The sequence below is a fragment of the Brachyistius frenatus genome, unplaced genomic scaffold (genome assembly GCF_029030835.1).
Source record: "Brachyistius frenatus isolate BFR_SWC_R1_liver_20210118 unplaced genomic scaffold, ASM2903083v1 Contig_80, whole genome shotgun sequence".
Lineage (NCBI taxonomy): Eukaryota > Metazoa > Chordata > Actinopteri > Embiotocidae > Brachyistius > Brachyistius frenatus.
In genome coordinates, this window is record NW_027210679.1 from 318,780 (window position 1) to 339,365 (window position 20,586).

At 41.0% G+C, this 20,586-nt stretch overlaps 2 protein-coding genes across 2 annotated transcripts; both read left to right on the top strand.

Annotated features, from left to right (window-relative positions):
• On the top strand, positions 1-11,318 carry rab5c (RAB5C, member RAS oncogene family). The gene is made up of 6 exons (XM_069709037.1): positions 1-93; positions 6,223-6,572; positions 8,513-8,664; positions 8,915-9,037; positions 9,156-9,249; positions 9,728-11,318. Exons 2-6 carry the CDS (start codon positions 6,407-6,409, stop codon positions 9,853-9,855), a joined length of 663 nt encoding a protein of 220 aa, XP_069565138.1. The 5' UTR covers positions 1-93; positions 6,223-6,406; the 3' UTR covers positions 9,856-11,318.
• A 1,423-nt stretch (positions 11,319-12,741) lies between these two features.
• Positions 12,742-19,286, top strand: kat2a (K(lysine) acetyltransferase 2A). The gene is made up of 18 exons (XM_069709084.1): positions 12,742-13,018; positions 13,344-13,467; positions 13,609-13,754; positions 13,836-13,925; positions 14,047-14,228; positions 14,340-14,531; positions 14,722-14,828; positions 15,485-15,589; positions 15,786-15,922; positions 16,638-16,846; positions 16,919-17,045; positions 17,447-17,557; positions 17,644-17,787; positions 17,889-18,003; positions 18,095-18,131; positions 18,592-18,655; positions 18,747-18,831; positions 18,961-19,286. The coding sequence occupies exons 1-18, from the start codon at positions 12,797-12,799 to the stop codon at positions 19,152-19,154; spliced, it is 2,391 nt and encodes a 796-aa protein (XP_069565185.1). The 5' UTR covers positions 12,742-12,796; the 3' UTR covers positions 19,155-19,286.
• Positions 19,287-20,586: the final 1,300 nt, after the last annotated feature.

Consider the following 20,586-nt stretch of genomic DNA (forward strand, 5'->3'; position numbering starts at 1 on the left):
CCGGAAAAATCGCGAACCGGAAGGGAAGGCCAGAGCCCAAGAAGAAGAAGACAGTCGCCGCCGATGAGACTAGCGAAAGCAGGAAAAAGTAATGTAAGTCAAACAACTTGAAATGATGAAATCTGTGTGTGTGTGTGTGTGGTTAAAGAAAAACGCTTTGAACGTGTTGCGTTGGGACTGTTTTGTCGACGGTGTGTTTTCCGTTGTTCGGTTGTCCTCTTGTCACGTTTTGTGTGCTCCACCGTTCAAAGCCGACACGTCCATCAGACCGGATCGAGAGAGGCTCCGGAGCTTCGTGAGAACACACATTTAGAAAAAACAACAACAACACCACCAACAACAACAACAACAACCGCGGCTCAGCTGCTGCCGAGAAACATACGACAATCGTTTTCACGGCCAGCGGGCAAGACGCAAATAATAAACCACCGAGTCTCTCAGATGTCGAACAGCTGACGACGTGCGGACCGAGAAAAGGAAAGTTCACTCATGACGTTGGCGACACTTGGCTACAGCTGCTAACGTGGCTAATGCTATCAGAAGTCAAGTTTCCCCCATCAAAAGAACGCAGCATACATTTCTTATTTTATTTATTTATTTATTTATTTATTTTTGCTGTTAATTTACGCTGGCGAGCGAGTCCTCGATAGACGACAAAAAAACAAAAACAAAAAAAAGGGGAAATAAATAGTTCACGTTTGTTTATTAGTCGGCGTTCATTTTGTTAGCTGACCGCTAAGGTACAACCCAAGTCACTGCTCTGTCGTTGAAAGTGGACGGTAGCGGCTGACTGTCACAGATAGCTCATCACGTACCGTTTCTTTTCTTTCTTTCTTTCTTTTTTTTTTTTTTTTTACCAATAAAGGTAGATAAATCAAATATTTGTTATAACGTCGAGCACCTGTCCCCACTGTTGTCAGGATTATTGATCGAGTTGAATTAGCTTATCTGCTAACGCTAGTACCAACCGGACATAACTTTTTTTTTTTTTTTTTAAACTAACTTGGGACTGTTATTTGTTGGCTGAATTGTATATTAGCTCTCTGTGCTTTTGTTTGATTTAGAGCATTACAACCCCGGTTAAGTATGTGATCATCTGTTTTGTAATTGAGGCTGTAGTTTTATTATTTGTACTTTTCTCCTCTGTAGATATGTACTATCAAAGCAAACCGTGTGGGTCGTTTGGCAGCTTTTATTTCTTTAAAACAAAAAAAGTCTTGTCTTTTTGCATTTATTTTTGTTTTTTGTTTTAATCCACATGTTTGCCTAGAAGATGCTTCCCTCACCTGAGGGAGTGAAACACGTTTCTTCACATGTTAAAAGTGTAATTTCTGCTGACAGCATTCGTATTGTGATTCTGCACATTTATATTGTCGAGGTTATTATGTCGGCTCGTGCCTCCTCGCATTTAAGAGCAACTATATTTGCGTGTCTTCATAACTTTTGTTTATTGCTTTATAAGGGGAGCGGGGCTGGGACCTTTGAGACGGGATTTAAAATGACTTGCTGGAGCTGTTCTGGTGTTTATGGTGGATGGACCTTGTCCTTCTGAAGTGGCCGCACATCTTTACAAACCAGCACTGAGGGAAAGACGGGCTGTGAATTTATCCCCCAACAGTATGATTTGGGGGGTTTGGGGTTTGACTTTTCTCGCTTCAAATAGGCCTGGCATTGTATTTTAATTTCAGAAAGCATATTATGGGTTCAGAAAGGGATTTAAGTTGTTGGTGTTGAGCTGTAATCAACGACACCACAGCATTTTTTTTTTAAATTATTTTTTTTACATCATATCCTATATTTATATATTATCACCTCATAATTCACCAAAAACTACTTTGACACATAAAGGGGGCAAAGGCTATGTTAGGTAACTTGATGAGTTGTGCAGCATTGTTGAAAATGGTGAAAAGGTTTAGACTTTGTACATTACCAACATCTTCTGTTTCAGCTGGTAAATGTTGAAGTCATCGGTTAGTTGTGTTTTTTTTTTTTTACAAGGTTGGGGTTGAGCATCTGGAAAAGCAAACAGGACACTCATCGCTAAGTCTCCAAGGATAATGGAAATCACTGGCACTTCCTTTTCTCAGGACTAAACCGAGAATCATGGTTTGCCAGTGTTACGTCACCACCCTCCCATCAAAACTGTCACTGTCAAAAGCAGTCTTTATTCAAAACAAAGCGTGGAAGTACCTTCCTTGGATCAAGAGTATTTCCTGTTTCATTTGAAATCCCAGGGAGTGTTTCGCTTTTGTGTCTTTGTTGTCATTTTGGTGGAGAACGTTAGCTTCACCAGTCATGTGTAGGTTTTGAATTCATGGTTTCTGTGCATACGGAAACGCTCCTTCCAGACCAGAGTATGAGCATTTGGCATTATCGCTCCAACTATTTGTCAGTGGCTCGGTCAACAGAAATTAATTGTCAACTATTGATAACTGATGAATCATTTTGTCATTTTTAAAATGGAAAAAAAAAATGCTAAAATGATCTAATTCTACTTGAATGAGAATATTTTGCTGTTCTTTTAGTTCCCCATTATAATAAACTGAACATCTTGTGGTTGTGGACTGTAGGTTGGGACAAAACAAAACATTTTAGGCTCCACTTTGAGCTTTGGGAAACACTGGGTGACGTTTGTGATGTTTTAGAGAACAAACAGATGGTTGATCAATTGAGAAAATAATTGACTATAATGAAAATAACAGTGACTCGCTGCTATATTTTGCATTATAGACAAAAGAAAACTGGTCATGCAGTCATTCATTTCAGTCCTCAAGGACTCCACCCTTAAAATGAAGTGAACAGTACAAGTTAATTCTTGCTTTCTTGAAACTGGTGGAGTGACGCCAAATTATTAGACTAATACTGAAGTGGAATGTGACTGAGTCATTACATGTAGATGTATTGTCGAGTATGCTGCCAGTTATGTCTTATTTTCTGTCATAACTAGTGTGAAGAAATTACTAAATCGTTTTCATACTGATGTTTTATTTGTTTTACATTTTTTTGCAGACTTTGGTCTTTAAACTCATGCTGGTAGATGAAAACTGTTTGAGCTTCCATATTTAGTGCATGCTGAGGATAAAGACACTTTATAAAGACTTAACATTCGTTCCACACCAGTTTCAAATTGGCGCTCCTCCCAAATATGAAAACTGGGAGTCATAAAACACTCCAGGAAATTGTTTGTAGGAACTGAGACCTGATGTTTTTGGTCAAGTGTGTTGGACAATTAGTGTTTAACCATGAGCTTGTGTCTGTTACTGAGAACTATTACATTAATTTGACAGATCTGTTAGGGGGTAATACCACAGTTGTTATGATTTCCGTTTCTTTCTTCTGTTTTATTTTAATCATGAAAAATGACAACACTCTTCCTTTGTGTTCTGCTGTTACATGTACTGTGGGGGAGGCCACAGTGTTAGGTTGGAGCAACAGCAATTATTTTCAGTTTTTGATATTTCTGTGCATCTATAAAAGTATTTCATTTGTGCGCACATTCTCATATTTAGATCTTTACACACTATAATCCCCGCTAAATTGTTGGATGTCATGCTGGCAGCAGAGCATACAGGAGGCCACGATGACTTATTTCACAGGCCCTCTCACTCGCCTGCTCCTTCTTCCTGCCTTTTCTCCTCCCCCTTTCTCTGACCCATGTCCCACTGTCTCTCGCTCTGACCCACTTCCCTGTGGAGGTTTTCAGTGCCCATTAGGGACGCCATCAAAGCATCCGTTTCAGGCAGCTTGAGATGTGTGAAGGTCTGTCTCGGTGTAAGAAAGAGCCTCTGATTGCAAGGCAATCAGCTGCTTCTACCTTTTACAACCTGCACGTTGGCATTGATGTTACTGCTGTGGCACTCGATATCAGCAGGTAGACTGTGTATAGAATTATATACAATAACTGTTTATTTTCCGATTAATAGATGTTTATGTTGGTAGCAAAATCTTTACTTAACTACAGCACTGCATTTTTTTGCTTGCCCTAATTGAAAGTAGTATCTAATATAAAATACATGGGCCTCCTAAGGCCTGTTGTTGCTGCTATAGGTCTATGTTACCCACATGTCTTACCCAAATCGTCTAGTTTCACTGAGCTATCAAAATTTATATTTGTACATATTATTATATTTTGCCCATAATCAAGTCCCGGTTAATTGTTTGCCAAAAACTTCCATCCATCTGCACATCTGATTTTCAAGAAAATCTGTTATAGAAAACAGAAAAGATTACTGAAATGAGTAATAGTCTGTTAACAGGTGCTGCATGTTGACAAATGAGGTGCAAATTAACCAAGTGAACAGCGTGCCTTTATTCCTTCTCCAAACCTGCTGCACTGTGAAGGAGTCCCTCTGCTCATTTAGGCCGTGCAGGGAGGCTTGTCTGCTAGTTAAGAGTCCTGTGTGACCTGTTAATGCACTGCGAGTGATGTCTGCTGTCGATGGACACGGATGCATTTCCATCCACCGTTCTTTAAACACTTTATCAAGAGTGAACAGATTTAGTTGCATGCTGAAGTTGGAAAATATTTGATCAAAATACATGTAATGCCAATGCTTAACAGCCATTTTTTATTTTTTTTAAAATGTAAATAAAAGGTAAAACGACAAAGGAACTCGTCTGCTTTAATAGCTCACGGTCCCCTGAGTGCTAACTTAAACTAATGCTTCAAAACATAGTGGTAGTTGAAGACCTGTACAGCAGAGTGAAGTTGATATAATTAATATATGTAGCATGGTCGGTACACGGTCTAATAAAACATGCCAGTTCTGAGTATTTCATGGATAAAGCCATGGTCTCCAGTCACATGCTAAAGATTAAGCACAGCTCAGCAACAAGCTGAGAAAAAGCCTCGAACAACCAAACTATCTGCAGCGAAGTCTTCACCTCAGTTTTCCTCATTCTTGTCATTTCCCTTCTCTTTCGGGAACCTCCCCGTTGTCTTCAGTCTCCGTTGTGTTTCTGCATTAAGTTTGACCCCGTGACAAAGCTGAGTCGATCCCAGCTCGTGCTCGGCAGTAAAATATGTTCTGCAATCTTCACTTCCTGCTTTGAGCCGGTTGTGTTTACTGTCCTTTGACCAAGCAGAAGCTGGCTGACCTCATATGTGTCACCTAGCTGAAAAAGAAAAAAAAAGTTGAGGCATGTTTTCAGATACTCATAGCAGGCTGAAGTGAAGAGCAAGTTGCAAGTGAAGTTGGTGTCTTATAATATTGTTGACACTGAAAAAAAAAAAAAATCAGTATCTTATCTCTGCCAAATTGAACATTTATTTTACATCAGCTCCAGTGTTTCAGGTTGTTCCTAGTACAGAATGTTTGCTGACTAATACAAATGTTGTTAATGCGATCTAGTCTTTACAAAACAAATTATGGTTACTGGAAATTCCCTAGTGTCAACTTTTTTTTAAAATTTTGACTTGGTGGTGATTGATGTTAATGTTTAATGAGTTTGTTTTCAGCCTTTCATGTCATTGTGGAAACAACGACATTAACACGCTACGTCATGGATTCAAACTGTCTCTGGACGCCTGTTAAGAAACAAGTGTGTTGAGCCTAAGTTTGGGGGGATGTTTGGGCAAAGATTTATGCTGATTTCCTCCTGTGTTTTTATGTGTGCTGCACCATGTACATATTCAATCATTTGAAAACGCTCAATGTTCGGCCAACCTGTGGGAGCAAGGCAGAGGAAGCAGTTTAAAATAAGACCCGAAGTGATCTCCTCCAGCATCTGTTTATAGTAAACAAGGTTAAATAATAAACTCTTTATCTCAAGGCCCAGTGAGATCTGAATTCTGGCGTCAACAACTGGGATTTTAAGCTGTTTGGTGATAGTTTTTGGACGAAACAAAAGCTTTAGTGCTGCTGCTTACACTATTCATCTTCCTCACTGCCTGCAGGAACAAAGAATGAAATGCAAACACCCTGTATCCAGCAGCTAAGTTTGTGATGTCACAAATTCACGTTCATGTCATATGTTTGCCCTGTGCCTATGATTAGCCAGGGTGTGTCTCACTCAAAAAAAAGAATTGGCCAATCAGAAAAGAAGATCCTTGGTATAATTTTGTCTTAAAATCACCAAAAACCGCCTCTAGTTGGTAGAGCTTCAGAGAAAAGAGATGTGAAACGATACTCTTGTACTTGAAACCACACAAATACTTATGCAAATCAAGACTGCAAGTATTTAAAATACATGACCTTTGATAGAATATGTCTTGTTTTCCAGCTCCCACTGGTGAGGCCTCTTCGTCCTCCGGCGCATCTACCTGCCTGACTCGAACTTGCCCCCCCCCCTCCCACCGGACTCGCTCAGCTTCACCGCCCCCCTCCCCCGCCCAGGCCTAAAAGTCAACCAACCACCCTCTTCCCCTCGGCTCGTTCTTCGATCTCCCACTTTTCCAAACTGCGATATGGCAGGGCGAGGCGGACCAGCACGGACCAACGGCACCGCAGCAAGCAACAAGATCTGTCAGTTTAAGCTGGTGCTGCTGGGAGAATCAGCAGTGGGGAAGTCCAGCCTGGTGCTGCGCTTTGTCAAAGGCCAGTTCCACGAGTACCAGGAGAGCACCATCGGAGGTGAGGTTTGCCCGTCAATTCCTAAAATTGGGTCTCCTCTCTTTCCTACTTGAATAGCATAATGGCTACACTGAAATTGGCCCGAGTCGAGCTTTGATATTAAAAGACCTCAATTATTGAAATTTTTCAAACTAATGTTGCTTGAAATTAACTATAAATTCTCAAACTGTACATCGAAAGTCACTCATCCTATTTTTTGACGGTACTATCCTCGTCATAAATCCCTTCTGGCGTTGGAAAGCTCCCCTATTTTCCACTTACCTTGTACTTAATCTAAAAACGCTTCACCGCGAGCGCTGAAGCAGAAGGAAAACATGTCCTCACCAGTACAGAGGAAATGCTTACTTGCAGGTCTTAATAGTTTCTGTTGTCAAAGACTGGTTGGAGAAGGAGCGGTAGAACCAGTTCTTCGCTGCAGATCTCCTGACTCGAATGAGCCGCCGAGCTCCACTCATGGCAGACATGCTTATTGATTTTGTGGAATTAAATTACATTTGTCAATATTTTTAAGCTGAAAATGAATGATAATGACTTTAGGCTGTACTTTGTAAAGAGGATTTCTTAGACTGCAGAGGAGGATGGCTAACATCGGGTCTGTCTGGAGCCGTTGACTTTTCAGACAGGGCTAGTTGTTTTTTTTTGTAATTTTGTTTGTAATTTTTTTCTGAACACATCTTTGCCGATAGCATCCAATGGCCTCTTGAGTGTAAATCACAGGTTTTATTGATGTATATGAATATGTGCTCCCTTTGTCAAGAATACAAAGGATTTATTGTCATATGCAGAAATAAACAAGTTGTAAACTCAACCATGCTTAGTTTGACAGATTTATAAACACACAAATGTTATGTAGTCATTAAATGACTAAATAATGGAATAATAGCCTGAAAAATGTTAAATAATTTATCAAAATATTATCATCCAAAACAAAATGCTTGTGGTTCCATTTGTTTAATCTATGCTGGTGCTTTTCAGTTGCTGGATCTGTGTTGAATTTATTTACTGTTGAGAAAACAGCTCTTGCTTTTATTGTGTTTACTTGTGGTATCGCCCCATCATTAGACATTACAGCAAACAAACTGTATGCATGACTGACATTTGACCCCATGCGTGCACTCACATTCTTAAGTAAAAAGCATCAAGGCTCCCCTGTTGGTTCTTTTTTCACTTGACGTACATTTGTGGACAGCAGCCTTTATTTTTGTTTCAGTTCTCTAATTAAGTAAATTCTGAAATTAACCGTTTTGTATCATCAATGCTGTGCTGACAAGAAAAAAGATTTACTACTCCTTTCTGTCCATTTCCTTTTGCTTTATGCTAAACCAACGTTCCCCCCCCCCCAAGTTTCCTGTATGAGGTTGACTACGAGTAATGTGGCCCGAGGATGGAGGGGCAGGATGCTCAGTGCTTACACTCGCTCAACACTTTCAAACGAGTCAGCATTTTTTTATTTTCTATTGAAAGTGTGGTCAGCTGCACAGCCGGTCAAAGATTACAAAGCCTTAAAGTATGTGCCATGTAAGTGAGTGCTCAGCTTCCTCGGTCATGTGACAGTTGGCTGATTAAGCGAAGTGAAGGCGGTTGTTCCTCCATTCATAAACTCCAACATTTAGTTAATGTAGACGTGATAGCCTGTTTTCTTTCCATGGGATTTTTTTTTTTTATTTTTTTTTTTACCTGACATGTTTTCTCTTTAGTAATGTTTTTATAATTCCAATAAGTTCTGAAGTGGTAAAGTTGTTTTCAGCAGTACAAACTATATCATTTCTGGATTTTGTCCTTTTTTTAATGTGATCATATCTCCCCACTGCAGTGGCTTCGTAATATTTCTACTTGTCTCATCATAGACTTAATTGTTGTATTTTGAACTTTAATACGCAAGTTCCCCCCTTAATAAGTCAAAGACTTCCTGAGTCTCATATGATATTCTTTATTTTCAGCTGCCTTCCTCACACAGACGGTATGTTTGGATGATACAACGGTCAAGTTTGAGATCTGGGACACTGCAGGACAAGAACGGTATCACAGCTTGGCACCTATGTACTACAGAGGAGCCCAGGCTGCCATCGTGGTCTACGACATCACCAACACAGTAAGTTACATGGACTGTGACTGGGCATCAGCTGTGACCGTTACAAGTTCTATGTCATTTGTTTGCTGACCCTTATCTTCCTGCCCTGGTTGATGATTGCTTAATCCAAAAGGCAGCGACAAACCTTTGCTCTTCTATTTTTATTTATTTTTTTTTACAGTCAAATGTAACTTTGAAACTTGCATCACTGATTTAAAAAGCATACCGTCATATGAATTTGCACATTGCACTTTTTTTTTTTTTTTTAAAGGACACATTCACACGTGCAAAGAACTGGGTGAAGGAGCTTCAGCGACAAGCCAGCCCGAATATTGTCATTGCACTGGCAGGAAACAAAGCAGACCTTGCCAACAAGAGAGCCATAGATTTCCAGGTAAAGAGGCGCTTTTACAGTCTCTTCATGAAACTTAAAGTTCTTAAACAGAATACTTGAATACATGAGTATATGCTGTCAAACTGCCCATGCATATACCTTGTATTTGTTTGTTCAGGAAGCACAAGTGTATGCAGATGACAACAGTTTGCTCTTCATGGAAACCTCAGCCAAGACTGCAATGAATGTCAATGAGATTTTTATGGCTATAGGTGAGTGTTCCTCAGAAACAACACAGGCTCATTATTCACTCTGTGGTTTATCTATCAGTTTTAAACCAAAAGAAATTCTTCAAACTGTCATGCGTCCGGCAATACTGCTTGACTTTTTTTTTTATTTTTTTTTTTTAAATTGATTATCCAAATTGTGGATTTTAATTGTTAATTTGTTTTGTTGATCAACTTGTAAATTAATCAGATGAATATCTTGGCTCTATTTAAGTCATTTAGTGACAAACATTTAATGGTTTCAGAGTCTTAAAATGTTGCTAATCTCCTTTGTTTGCATTACAGCAAATAGAATATTGTTAAAAAAAAAAATGTTCCTCAGTATTTTATGTTCAAACAAAATGATGCATTAATAGAATCATCATCAGATTGATCACTAATAAAGATGGTCATTTGTTGACGCCTCCATTGTCAAGAAGCCATGGGGCAGAAATTAATTCATTGTATTCTAACCCCAAACCAGCTAAGAAGCTTCCGAAGAACGAGCCTCAGGGTGGAGCGGGCCCTGGTGGACGAACCAGAGGCGGCGTGGACCTGCAGGAAGCTGCACCACAGGGCAGAAGTGGCCAGTGCTGTGGGGGCGGGAACTAACGAACGTGAAGCTGATCCAACCAATCCACAGCTACGATCAACCAGACCAGATATTAGCCAGCTGTCAAACAATGTCCCATTGGTCAGACCAAACCACGGTCGGTCCGACTACCCTATGAGCAACGCAGCACCAATTGACTGTTTGGCAAATGAGTCCACTGGCCAGTAAACTGCCAGATCCCACTGATGGTTCCGACTGTTCAACCAACCAACCAACAGACCAAGAAATCAACCTGAATCATGTTTTAACCCCTGGACTTGCCAATCCATGACCACTCTATTGATGATGGACACTTGACGTCACCTTTAGGGGGAAAAAAAACCAAACAAATGTCCCATTCATGGAGGAAGAAAAAAGAAGAAGAAAAAAAAAAAAAAAAATCAGTCATTACCAATGGCGCTTAAAAGGGCCATCTTGCTCACTTTTGTTTCTGTATTTGTGTAGAGGAAAAAAAAAAAATTAATGCAACAGGAAGGAATATAAACAGGCTCAGTGGCCCTTTCCTTTCTCTTCTAACCCTCGCTTTACCCATGCGCCGTAAATTTCCGAAGTATTTCCATCGTGGTCTTATGACACTGTTCAAACTCAAATCTAGGTGCATGCAGCATCCTTCACTTTTCTGTTTTGTTCCTGGTCAGCTTCCTGGAAAAGATGGGGAGAAGGTTTCTACCAGGAGGACAGGAATAAACCGATATTTTCTTTTTGATAGAGCTGTGTAGATTGAATTATTACATTATTGTTCTCACTATCATTGTTTCAGCTTCTTTTGACACAGGCTGGGCAGTATGATTTTAAAGCCTAGACTTTAAGGTTTTACAATCATCCCTCTATGTTATCGAACCGTATACAGTAAATAGTACTTTATTAACATTGTCACCCATATGTAATTTTAGCATTAATGTACTGTTCTTGAATCATAAGTGTAAATTTGCAAATACATAAAGGAAGATTTGTTTTCTCGACCAAAATCACAACTGTGTATTGAAAACATATTGCTGTATTTGTATCAGACTTTTCAAGTTTATAATCAAATCAGTAGTTAATGTCAAAACAATATCTTCCCAATCTCCACATGATGTTTTGTCAACCTTAATTATGTTGTGATCTTTCTTCTTCTTTTTCTTTTCTTTTTTTTTTTTGTCTTAATTTTTTTTTCTTTGGAGATCTATGGTATTAAATGCACTGGTTCTGTCTCATCATCTTTGTGAATTGAGATGTTATCCTCAGCTTCCTTTCCTTTTTTTTTTTTTTCTTTTGGTTTTTCTTTTCTGTTTTTGCTCTTCATATCAGGGAGGGATCGCTTTCAGCAGTGTTGTCATCCTGTCAATGGCATCAACAACTAGCACAACAGAACCTGCACAGCCGTCACTGTTGTTAGGTGGGGGATAATAGGGAGGGCGGGGGTCATGGGGAGAGAAGGAAGAAAGAAAATGTAATTTTACGAATAAACAAGGGGAAGGTATCTTTTCTTGTACGCCTGGTTTATCATTTCACCTTATCGAAATATCAACTGTCACCCCAGCATGCTCATTTTTGACAACTTCCACCAGTAGCATATTATGAGTCAGTCTTGTGTCCACTATCTGACATTTTAAAACATATGGTCTATGTAGCCTGTCAGAAGTTGGTGTTGCCTTTACCATTGATCAGTTTCTCATATCCCTCTCTTGTTGTTGCTCTCCTGTCTCAGAGGATCTACCTGACTTAGATTTAATTCAGACTGGCTAAAACACCCGCTGACTTCATTTCACTGGGAGACTACGTAGTAATTCCCCAGCTACTCTTACATGCATTTCTTACTAATTCTACCGTGACAATTTAAAGAACATACCTGACACTAACCTGTAATCTTTTAACAGATTACTGAAGTGGGCAGGTGTTAAATTACAGGTGAACACAGTCATGGTCTTGATGTCCATTGTGCCTTTTCTCCTTTAAAAAAACTGGAGACAAATCATGGTTTTTCTGACTCAAAATAAAGAATTAGAATCTGACTTTAAACATAATGCAATGTTTCATATTGTTTGACAACAATATTAACTATTACTTTACCCTTTTTAGATGACAATCTGTATTAATATATAGTAGGTATTATCCCCGGCAAATAATGTGGAGTGTCTGAGGCCACGAGACCCAATTTTTTTTGTCAAAGATCTGATAGCTCTCTGAGGGCTTTAACTTGTCACTGATTTAATTTTATAACTACGCAGTCACAGGAAGTGTCTTAAATTGACCAATTGTAGTTTCTCAGTATGACCACTAGAGGGAAGCGGACTTTTACAGCCAAGCGTACACGCAGGTAAATAAACAGCAACCCGTGAAAGATTCGTCTTCCTTCATTCAAGTCGAGTGCTGAGGAGCAGGGACGCTGCCAACAAGGTAAATGCGGAAAGATTAGTAAATACTTTCAGTCGAAACTTTCAAACTACAAGTTATTTATTTTTTTTTAAATGGAAAAGGATATGGCTATTATAAACGTTGTCATGGAGACCAACCACCCTTCCTGTAAATGGGAGCTAGAGGACACGAAACACAACCCTCCACTAACCAATATAATTAACCAGAACTGAAGATAATGTTCTATAACTTCACTATATTAAAAGATATAAATAATTGTGCTCAAAACAGTCTTTTAAAAAAAAATTTTTTTTTATTGTGGTTCCGTAATTTTGGCATGTTGAAAACAGAAATGGATAATTAGACACCGGTGTTGGATATCGTGTTGAAAAGTCTGCTTCAAGTTTGAAAAAAAAAAAAAAAAATCACGAGTATAATTTCCTGCCTGTTTTTAAACACGTGTTGTTTTTAAATTGTTTAAATCGGAAAACGCCAAACATCACCGCGGTCCTCTCAAATCCAACTTTTTGTCGACAGCACGTGAAGGCACCATCACCAGCCGAACGGGAAGGAGCGGAGCGAGAGTCTGAAAGCAGCGTGGACATGTCGGACCCGGCGGCGCAGGCCTCGCAACCCCGGCTTCTCCAACAAGCCCAGTCCGCTGGGTCAGCGGGGTCCAGCACCGCCGCGACAGGTTCGGGGAGCAGCGACCCGGCCAGACCGGGGCTGAGCCAGCAGCAACGCGCGAGCCAGAAGAAAGCCCAAGTCCGAGCTTTCCCACGGGCGAAAAAGCTCGAGAAACTTGGCGTGTTCTCCGCATGCAAGGTAGCTAGCACGGCTAGCCGAAGTTCACAACAAAGCGCTCTTCGGGTTGTATTCGCGTCGGTGCGCGTATTCAAAAAAAAAAACGTAAACAAGTCGCACAGTAACTTGAGGTGATTGTTAACTTTTGTTGCTAGCTAGCTTGTTGTTGTTTTTTTTTGCGGATACTTGTTATTCACATTCAATCTGTGAAGATTGCATTTATTAGCTAGCTTAACTGATTAGTCATTCATTGGCGTTACGAAACGGCAATTCAGGTGCAGGTTTATGTCATTTATATGTGGTTTATTTTATTTATTTATTTTATTTTTTTTTGCTTTATTATCAGGCTAGTGACACGTGCAAGTGCAATGGATGGAAAAACCCAAATCCACCATCGGCCACACGTATGGATCTGCAGCAGCAAGCGGCCAGCCTGAGCGAGCCCTGCCGCAGCTGTGGACATGCTCTGGGTACGAACTAACCAACTTCCACCCCGGTCCACCCCACTCTTCCCCCACTAATAGCAGATAAACCCACATCATAGTTAGGGCCTCTATTTTACCCCCAATGTGCGTAGTTTGACCGTATTAACATCGATGCCTTGTTTACAGCTGATCATGTGTCCCATCTGGAGAATGTCTCTGAGGACGAGATTAACAGGCTGCTGGGGATGGTGGTCGACGTGGAGAACCTGTTTATGTCGGTGCACAAAGAGGAGGACACTGACACTAAGCAGGTCTACTTCTACCTGTTCAAGGTAGGCGAAAGCAGGAATGATAGCCCAGTTCGACGGCGGCTGTTGAAATATAAACACATTTTCCTCTCATCTTTTCTGAAGTTGCTGAGGAAATGCATCCTGCAGATGAGCCAGCCAGTCGTCGAAGGGTCCCTCGGAAGTCCTCCTTTTGAAAAGCCCAACATTGAACAGGTGAGCTTCTTACAGTGTCCCGGTTTTGCACAATTTGTAGGAAGCAATATGAGAAGAACAAACTCTAAATTCTGTACTAATCTTGTCTCTCTCTTTTTTTCTTTTTTTTTTTATTCCAAAGGGTGTTTTAAATTTTGTTCAGTATAAATTCAGTCACCTTGCACCGAAGGAAAGACAGACCATGTTTGAACTGTCGAAGATGTTCCTTTTGTGCCTAAATTATTGGAAGCTTGAGACACCGACACAGTACCGCCAGAGAACCCAGAAAGACGATGGGACGGCTTACAAAGTGGACTACACCAGGTGTGTACACGTGTTGATAAAGAAAGCACGTACAATACATTTACATGTCAGATTTCTGTGTTGAACAGTGGTATCGGTCTGTGTAATCGTGCTCTTCCTTATGACTGCCAGGTGGTTGTGCTACTGCCACGTGCCACAGAGTAACGACAGTCTGCCGCGCTACGAGACCACTCAGGTGTTCGGCCGCAACTTGCTCAAGTCCATCTTCACCGTTACCCGACGCCAGCTCCTGGAGAAGTTCAGAGTGGAGAAGGATAAACTGCTGCCAGAGAAACGCACACTTATCCTCACACACTTCCCCAAGTAAGGGCGGACCCTCCTGAAATCACGTCCTGCTTGTCTTGAGATTTAACGACTAAAAAAACAACTGAAAAGCTACAGAAAGTTTATCACTCTACTTTCATACATAATGTTATTGTGAATTTCCCATTTGTTTTACACGAGAACTCAAGATTTGTCTGCGTTAGTTACGTAACTGCGCGTGTGTCGTCAGGTTCTTGTCGATGCTGGAGGAGGAAATCTACGGTGAGAATTCACCCATATGGGAGGCCGACTTCACCATGCCTGCCTCCGACGGCACACAGCTGGGACATCAGACAGGTGAGGCAGATGGACGGTGAATTTGTTGAGATGAGACTAGACTGTAAAACACTTCCCCAGCTACATATTTCGGGATTCAGATTTTGACTGGTCATAAACATTAAGTTCTTCTTTCAAATCATTCAGGTCACTTTACAATGAGACTGTAAACGTGCTGCTGCTCCCAAGCAGGAATTAACCGTGATTTTAAAAACCACAGACGTTGTAAAATGAAACTAAGTAACAACCAAGGAGACAATAATAAGTAGGAAATCATTTCATTTCAAAAATGACTAAGATTTGGGATAAAAAAAAAAAGATTTTACAATGTGCAAAGAAATGGACTGAATTTGTTAGGGAACAGATTATGAACAGAAATATCAGAGGATATGAAAGAAATGACAATACCTTTGGCCATATATATGGTTTGTTCACTGTGAAAAAAAATAATCCGGTAGTGCAGCTCTAACAGCCTAATTGAAGTAGTCTGATATCATGTTAAGAACTATACAGAAGTATAGATTTGTATGTGTAGTTTATGTAATGTTAATATAATTATATCTGCGCCGGTATAGTATTGTACCTATTAGATTGAAATATCTATTAAGAGTTTACAGCTGGTTTTGCTGTCGTCACAGTTCCTGGTTTGTAATTCTGTGTACCTTTTGTGATTGCAGTGATCAGTCCTGCGTCAGTGTCCGGCTCCCCCGCTCTGTCCAAGTGTCTGAGCAGCAGCTCTTCTCTGGGCAGCCTGGATAGTGGAGGTGTAGAGCCCATCACAGGTCAGCGAGCGCCGCTCTTCAGCTTTAATTCCCCCTCACCTTTTATACTCTCCTAATGCACACAGGAGCTTCACACGTTTCAAGTGACCGCAAAAACTGGAAAAGTAGTTCTTAATTTGACGGCGATGTTTTGTGCAATCAACGTCAGCCGAATCCTTCCAATGCTCCGAACTGAGAAGCGTCTCTCTCTGTTTAGGAGAGAAGCGAAAACTTCCGGAGGCGCTGACACTGGAGGATGCCAAGCGGATCCGTGTGATGGGAGACATTCCTATGGAGCTGGTCAATGAAGTCATGATGACGATCACCGACCCGGCTGCCATGCTCGGACCGGAGGTCGGTCGATTAAGCACCGTGCAGAAACGCACCATTTGGCATCTAGCTGCAGTTTAACTCGTCGGTTTCGTGTCTGAATCAGCTGCCTGATCACTTTTCTGTGGATGTCATGTGGGCAATGTTACGAAATCAGACCTCGTAACATTTCCAAATCACTTTTACCTTGGAATAAGTCTGAATGAGTGCAGCCACATTGACTGACAGGCGTACGCAAGGTTATGATGTATTGTTGCGAGACGTTTCTACGTATAGTTTGCCTCCCAGTCACGACAGCCTAGGGAGTGACGTTTTAAAAGTTTTGACCTACTTCCAGACATCATATGGAAGTGGTAAGTTTGGCTACCAAGAGTTTATTGATGTGACATTTTTGGATCATAACACCAGTGAATATATTTTACAGGAAAAATGGAAATTGGTTTGATGCTTAGATCAGAGAGCTGCTGATCTTAACAGGACCAGAAGAGTTTCATTCATAATACGGTCTAGCCTGGTGTGTTAGATGCCAAATATCGGGTGTGTGCCGTGAATGGACTTGGCGTGACTGAATAAATCCACCAGGAATGTGACATGGAAAAATCCCCCCCCGTGTCTTTAACAGCTCGACAAAGCCAGCAACGTTACACATTCCATGTGTGAAAAGGGCTTTAATCTCAGGCGATGTCTTGTTTTGTTCCAAATTGAAACTGTGGCACTGAAAGTTTGTTTAAATTGCCAGACTAATCTGCTGACACCAAACGCTGCCCGTGATGAGACTGCCAGGCTGGAGGAGAGGCGGGGCATCATTGAGTTCCACGTCATTGGGAACTCACTTTCCCAGAAGTCCAACAAGAAGATCCTGATGTGGCTGGTCGGCCTGCAGAATGTCTTTTCCCATCAGTTACCTCGCATGCCCAAAGAGTACATCACACGGCTGGTGTTCGACCCGTAAGTAGACGTCATCGTACCAACGCGCCGCGTCATCCGATGCCTTTCCTGACATCGCTTTTATTTTCGCAGGAAGCACAAAACCCTCGCCCTCATCAAAGATGGCCGCGTCATTGGAGGCATCTGTTTTAGGATGTTTCCCACTCAGGGGTTCACGGAGATCGTTTTCTGTGCCGTCACATCCAACGAGCAAGTTAAGGTATGTAATACCCGTTTACACTCAAACGAATCAACACAACCACAGCGCACCACCCTGATCCTTTATTACAGTTATGGCTCCAACTTCTCCATCAATACTTCATTTTTAAAGTAATTTCCGTTATCAAAAGCTGCAGGGGGAAAAAAATGATTTCCCTCTTTATTTGGGTCTTCTTTTATCTTTTTTTTTTACTTCTTGAAACGTCGACTGATCTTTACAAAAGAAAGCAACAACCACAAAGAACTATTTTCCTCACTAGCCTCTTTCCATCCACCTTGCGGCCACGCTACCGTTCCAACATAAAACGCATTGCAATGTGGAAAGATCAGAATAGTAAAGAGATTTCGGTTGTAAAAATCACGTCTTTCACATTGTCTTCTGTCTGGTCTCTTTCATGTAAGGGCTACGGTACGCACCTGATGAACCACCTGAAGGAGTACCACATCAAACACAACATCCTCTATTTCCTCACTTACGCTGACGAGTACGCCATCGGCTACTTCAAGAAGCAGGTACTGCAGGCGTGACCTGCACATTAACCGCGCCGCTGTCCTCGCCGTCTCCCTCGTCCTTTCAGTAATTTGTTCTTTGCTCGCAGGGCTTTTCCAAAGACATCAAAGTGCCGAAGAGTCGATATCTGGGATACATCAAAGACTACGAGGGAGCGACCCTCATGGAGTGCGAGTTGAATCCGAGAATCCCTTACACGGAGCTGTCTCATATCATTAAAAGACAGAAGGAGGTACGCGAGCCTCTGAGATGTTCTTATTATAGCAAAGACCTGTTTTCTTTTACGCGTGTGTGTGGTCTTGGTGTTACATAAATGTGGAAATGTCCTAACAGATTATTAAGAAGCTGATTGAGAGGAAACAGAGCCAGATCAGGAAGGTTTACCCGGGTCTCACCTGCTTCAAAGAGGGAGTACGACAGATCCCAGTGGAGAGCATCCCAGGCATAAGTGAGTGTTTGATTTTATCTACAGAAACAAAAATTCACTCACTTATCTTACTTATTTATCATATTACTTACGAGTCTTTTATTCTTTCCAGGAGAGACGGGCTGGAAACCCAGTAACAAGGACAAAGGGTAAACTCTCTACATACGTTTTATTTTTATATGCTCCTTTGTTGAGACACTTGTGAGTTGCTTTGTCTGCAACTGTGACTCTTTGCCGTGAACAGGTTAAGGTTTCAAAGTCAACCGTTTGCTCACTCCAATCCTGCACACTGTGCACAGAAATAACTCAGAAGTACAATCATACTTTTTTTTTATCTGCATAGTTGAGTTGAGCAGAAGCAATGGGTTAAAATCCAAATACATGGAACAGGTCTAAGACTTGATAATAAGAGACATCCATGTTTTAATGCTTGGACACCAAAACATGCCTGACTACTGAGTGTTGTCAAACGCCCTGCAAGCATATAAATAGTATATTATAAGTAATTCAGCAGTATTCCACATTTTAGCGTCTGATTACCATGAAAAACGGGTTATTTAGTATAAATTTTAAGTTTTCAATTTATATCTCATTTGACGTGTTTTGCAGGAAAGAGGTGAAGGACCCTGATGTGCTATACAACATGCTGAAGAACCTTCTGGCTCAGATAAAGGTGAGGCTCACCTGTTGACGCCGCACGGGAACACAAACATATACACCACAACAGCAACAAGAACTCAGACTTTGTTCCGTCTTTTCAACAGACTCATCCTGATGCCTGGCCCTTCATGGAGCCAGTGAAGAAATCTGAAGCTCCAGATTACTACGAGATCATTCGCTTTCCCATCGGTGAGCGTTGATGATACATCAACTCCTCCTTGCTGAATACTTTTAGTTCAAAATCATACAATACAAGCTCTTAAGTAAATGATTTATTTACACGGATTTGTTGTTCTTTTCTCCTTTGTGTCTCCACAGACCTGAAGACCATGACAGAGAGACTCAAGAACAGATACTACGTGACCAAGAAGCTTTTTATCGCCGACCTGCAGCGGATCATCACCAACTGTCGCGAGTACAACCCTCCGGACAGCGAGTACTGCAAGTCTGCCAACACCTTGGAGAAGTTCTTCTACTTCAAATTAAAAGACGGAGGTCTGATTGAAAAATGAACTCGGCCACAGAAACGTTTACAGAGTGAGACGAGGAGCAACTTTCACGGCTGCCAAACACCTAGATACAGCAGATCACGAGGAAAATATCACTGTTGTCATATCTGAGTTAATAAAATGGTATGTACAAGATCAATTTTAGAGGCGAATTGTTGGGACTTGAACAAGTAGACCGGAGGGTTGTTTGGAAACATCAGAGCCAGTTGAGGATTACAAGCCTCAAAATGGCATCGGTTTAACGTTATCTTCTGTCTTTTTCTCTTTTCCAGTTCTGAATAATCTGCACATATACATTTCATTGAGTGTACCAAAGTTACAGGTCCAAGTTCTAACATTGCTACTCCTCCCAGCATTATTTATAGTATGATTGACCTGGTTTTGTCGCATTTAATGACTATTGTTCATTCCAATTTTCTGTCCGGCTTAAAGCTCGTCACAGGAGCCAACCTGTATGTCATGTGGAGTTCTTTCACAGGAAGCTGGACCTCGGGACCTAAAGCCACGTTGCCTTCCGTTACTGACAGACACTTGAACATCCCAGCAAATTTCATGGGTTTGAAGATAAATGTTCTGAGCGGTGGATTTGCTGAGCAGTGCTGAAACTATTTAATCAGTCAGTTGGGTGAGAAAACGAATCAGATACAATTGTTTTTGTTTATGAAGTGCAGATACTGAACATTTTGCAGGGTTTTTTTCTCCTTTTAAAGTGAGGATTTTTTTTTTCTTTGGATATTTCTTTTGAATGTTGGTTAGGGAAAAAAAAGGCAATTATCATTTGAGATGAGGTATAATTTTTCACCTATTTTACTCCGGATAAATGACTTGATTACGAAAACAACGTCGCACACAAACCAATACTAAGAAGAATCGTTGGTTGCAGCGCTACTCTTGAGCAGTTTGAGGCCCTGTACGACTGCACGGTGATGGACTGGGCAACAAATGTTTTCCAGCGCTTGAATGCTAAACAAAATAATTTACCCACATACTTATTTATACATACGATATGATATGTACTGTTTATGCACCATTCCACTGGCAGGGTTTTGTTCTAAACCAATTACTATGAGGTCACACTTAGAATAGCTTTTACCGTGCTTGCAGGTGTTAACTGTAGGTGTTTGCACTGATCTGTTCTGTAGTTCTGTCACTTCCATACACATGCTAAGTAGTCGAGTGTTTTGTGCACAGCCACTTTGTTGTGGTGGTTCCATGTTTATTGGGTAGTTTATGTTGCTAAGATACAAACATGGTGGGGAAAAGATAACCTGCAGTCTGATTCTGGCTTTTTGGAAAGATGACGACTTTGGTTTATTTATCACACAGTACACGAGCTGTAATGGGTGTTAATGCATGGCAGACAGTTTACAAGATGCATTAAAAAAAAACAGCCACTGTGGTTGCAGTTTTGTTCTTTCAGTTTCGCAAACATTGT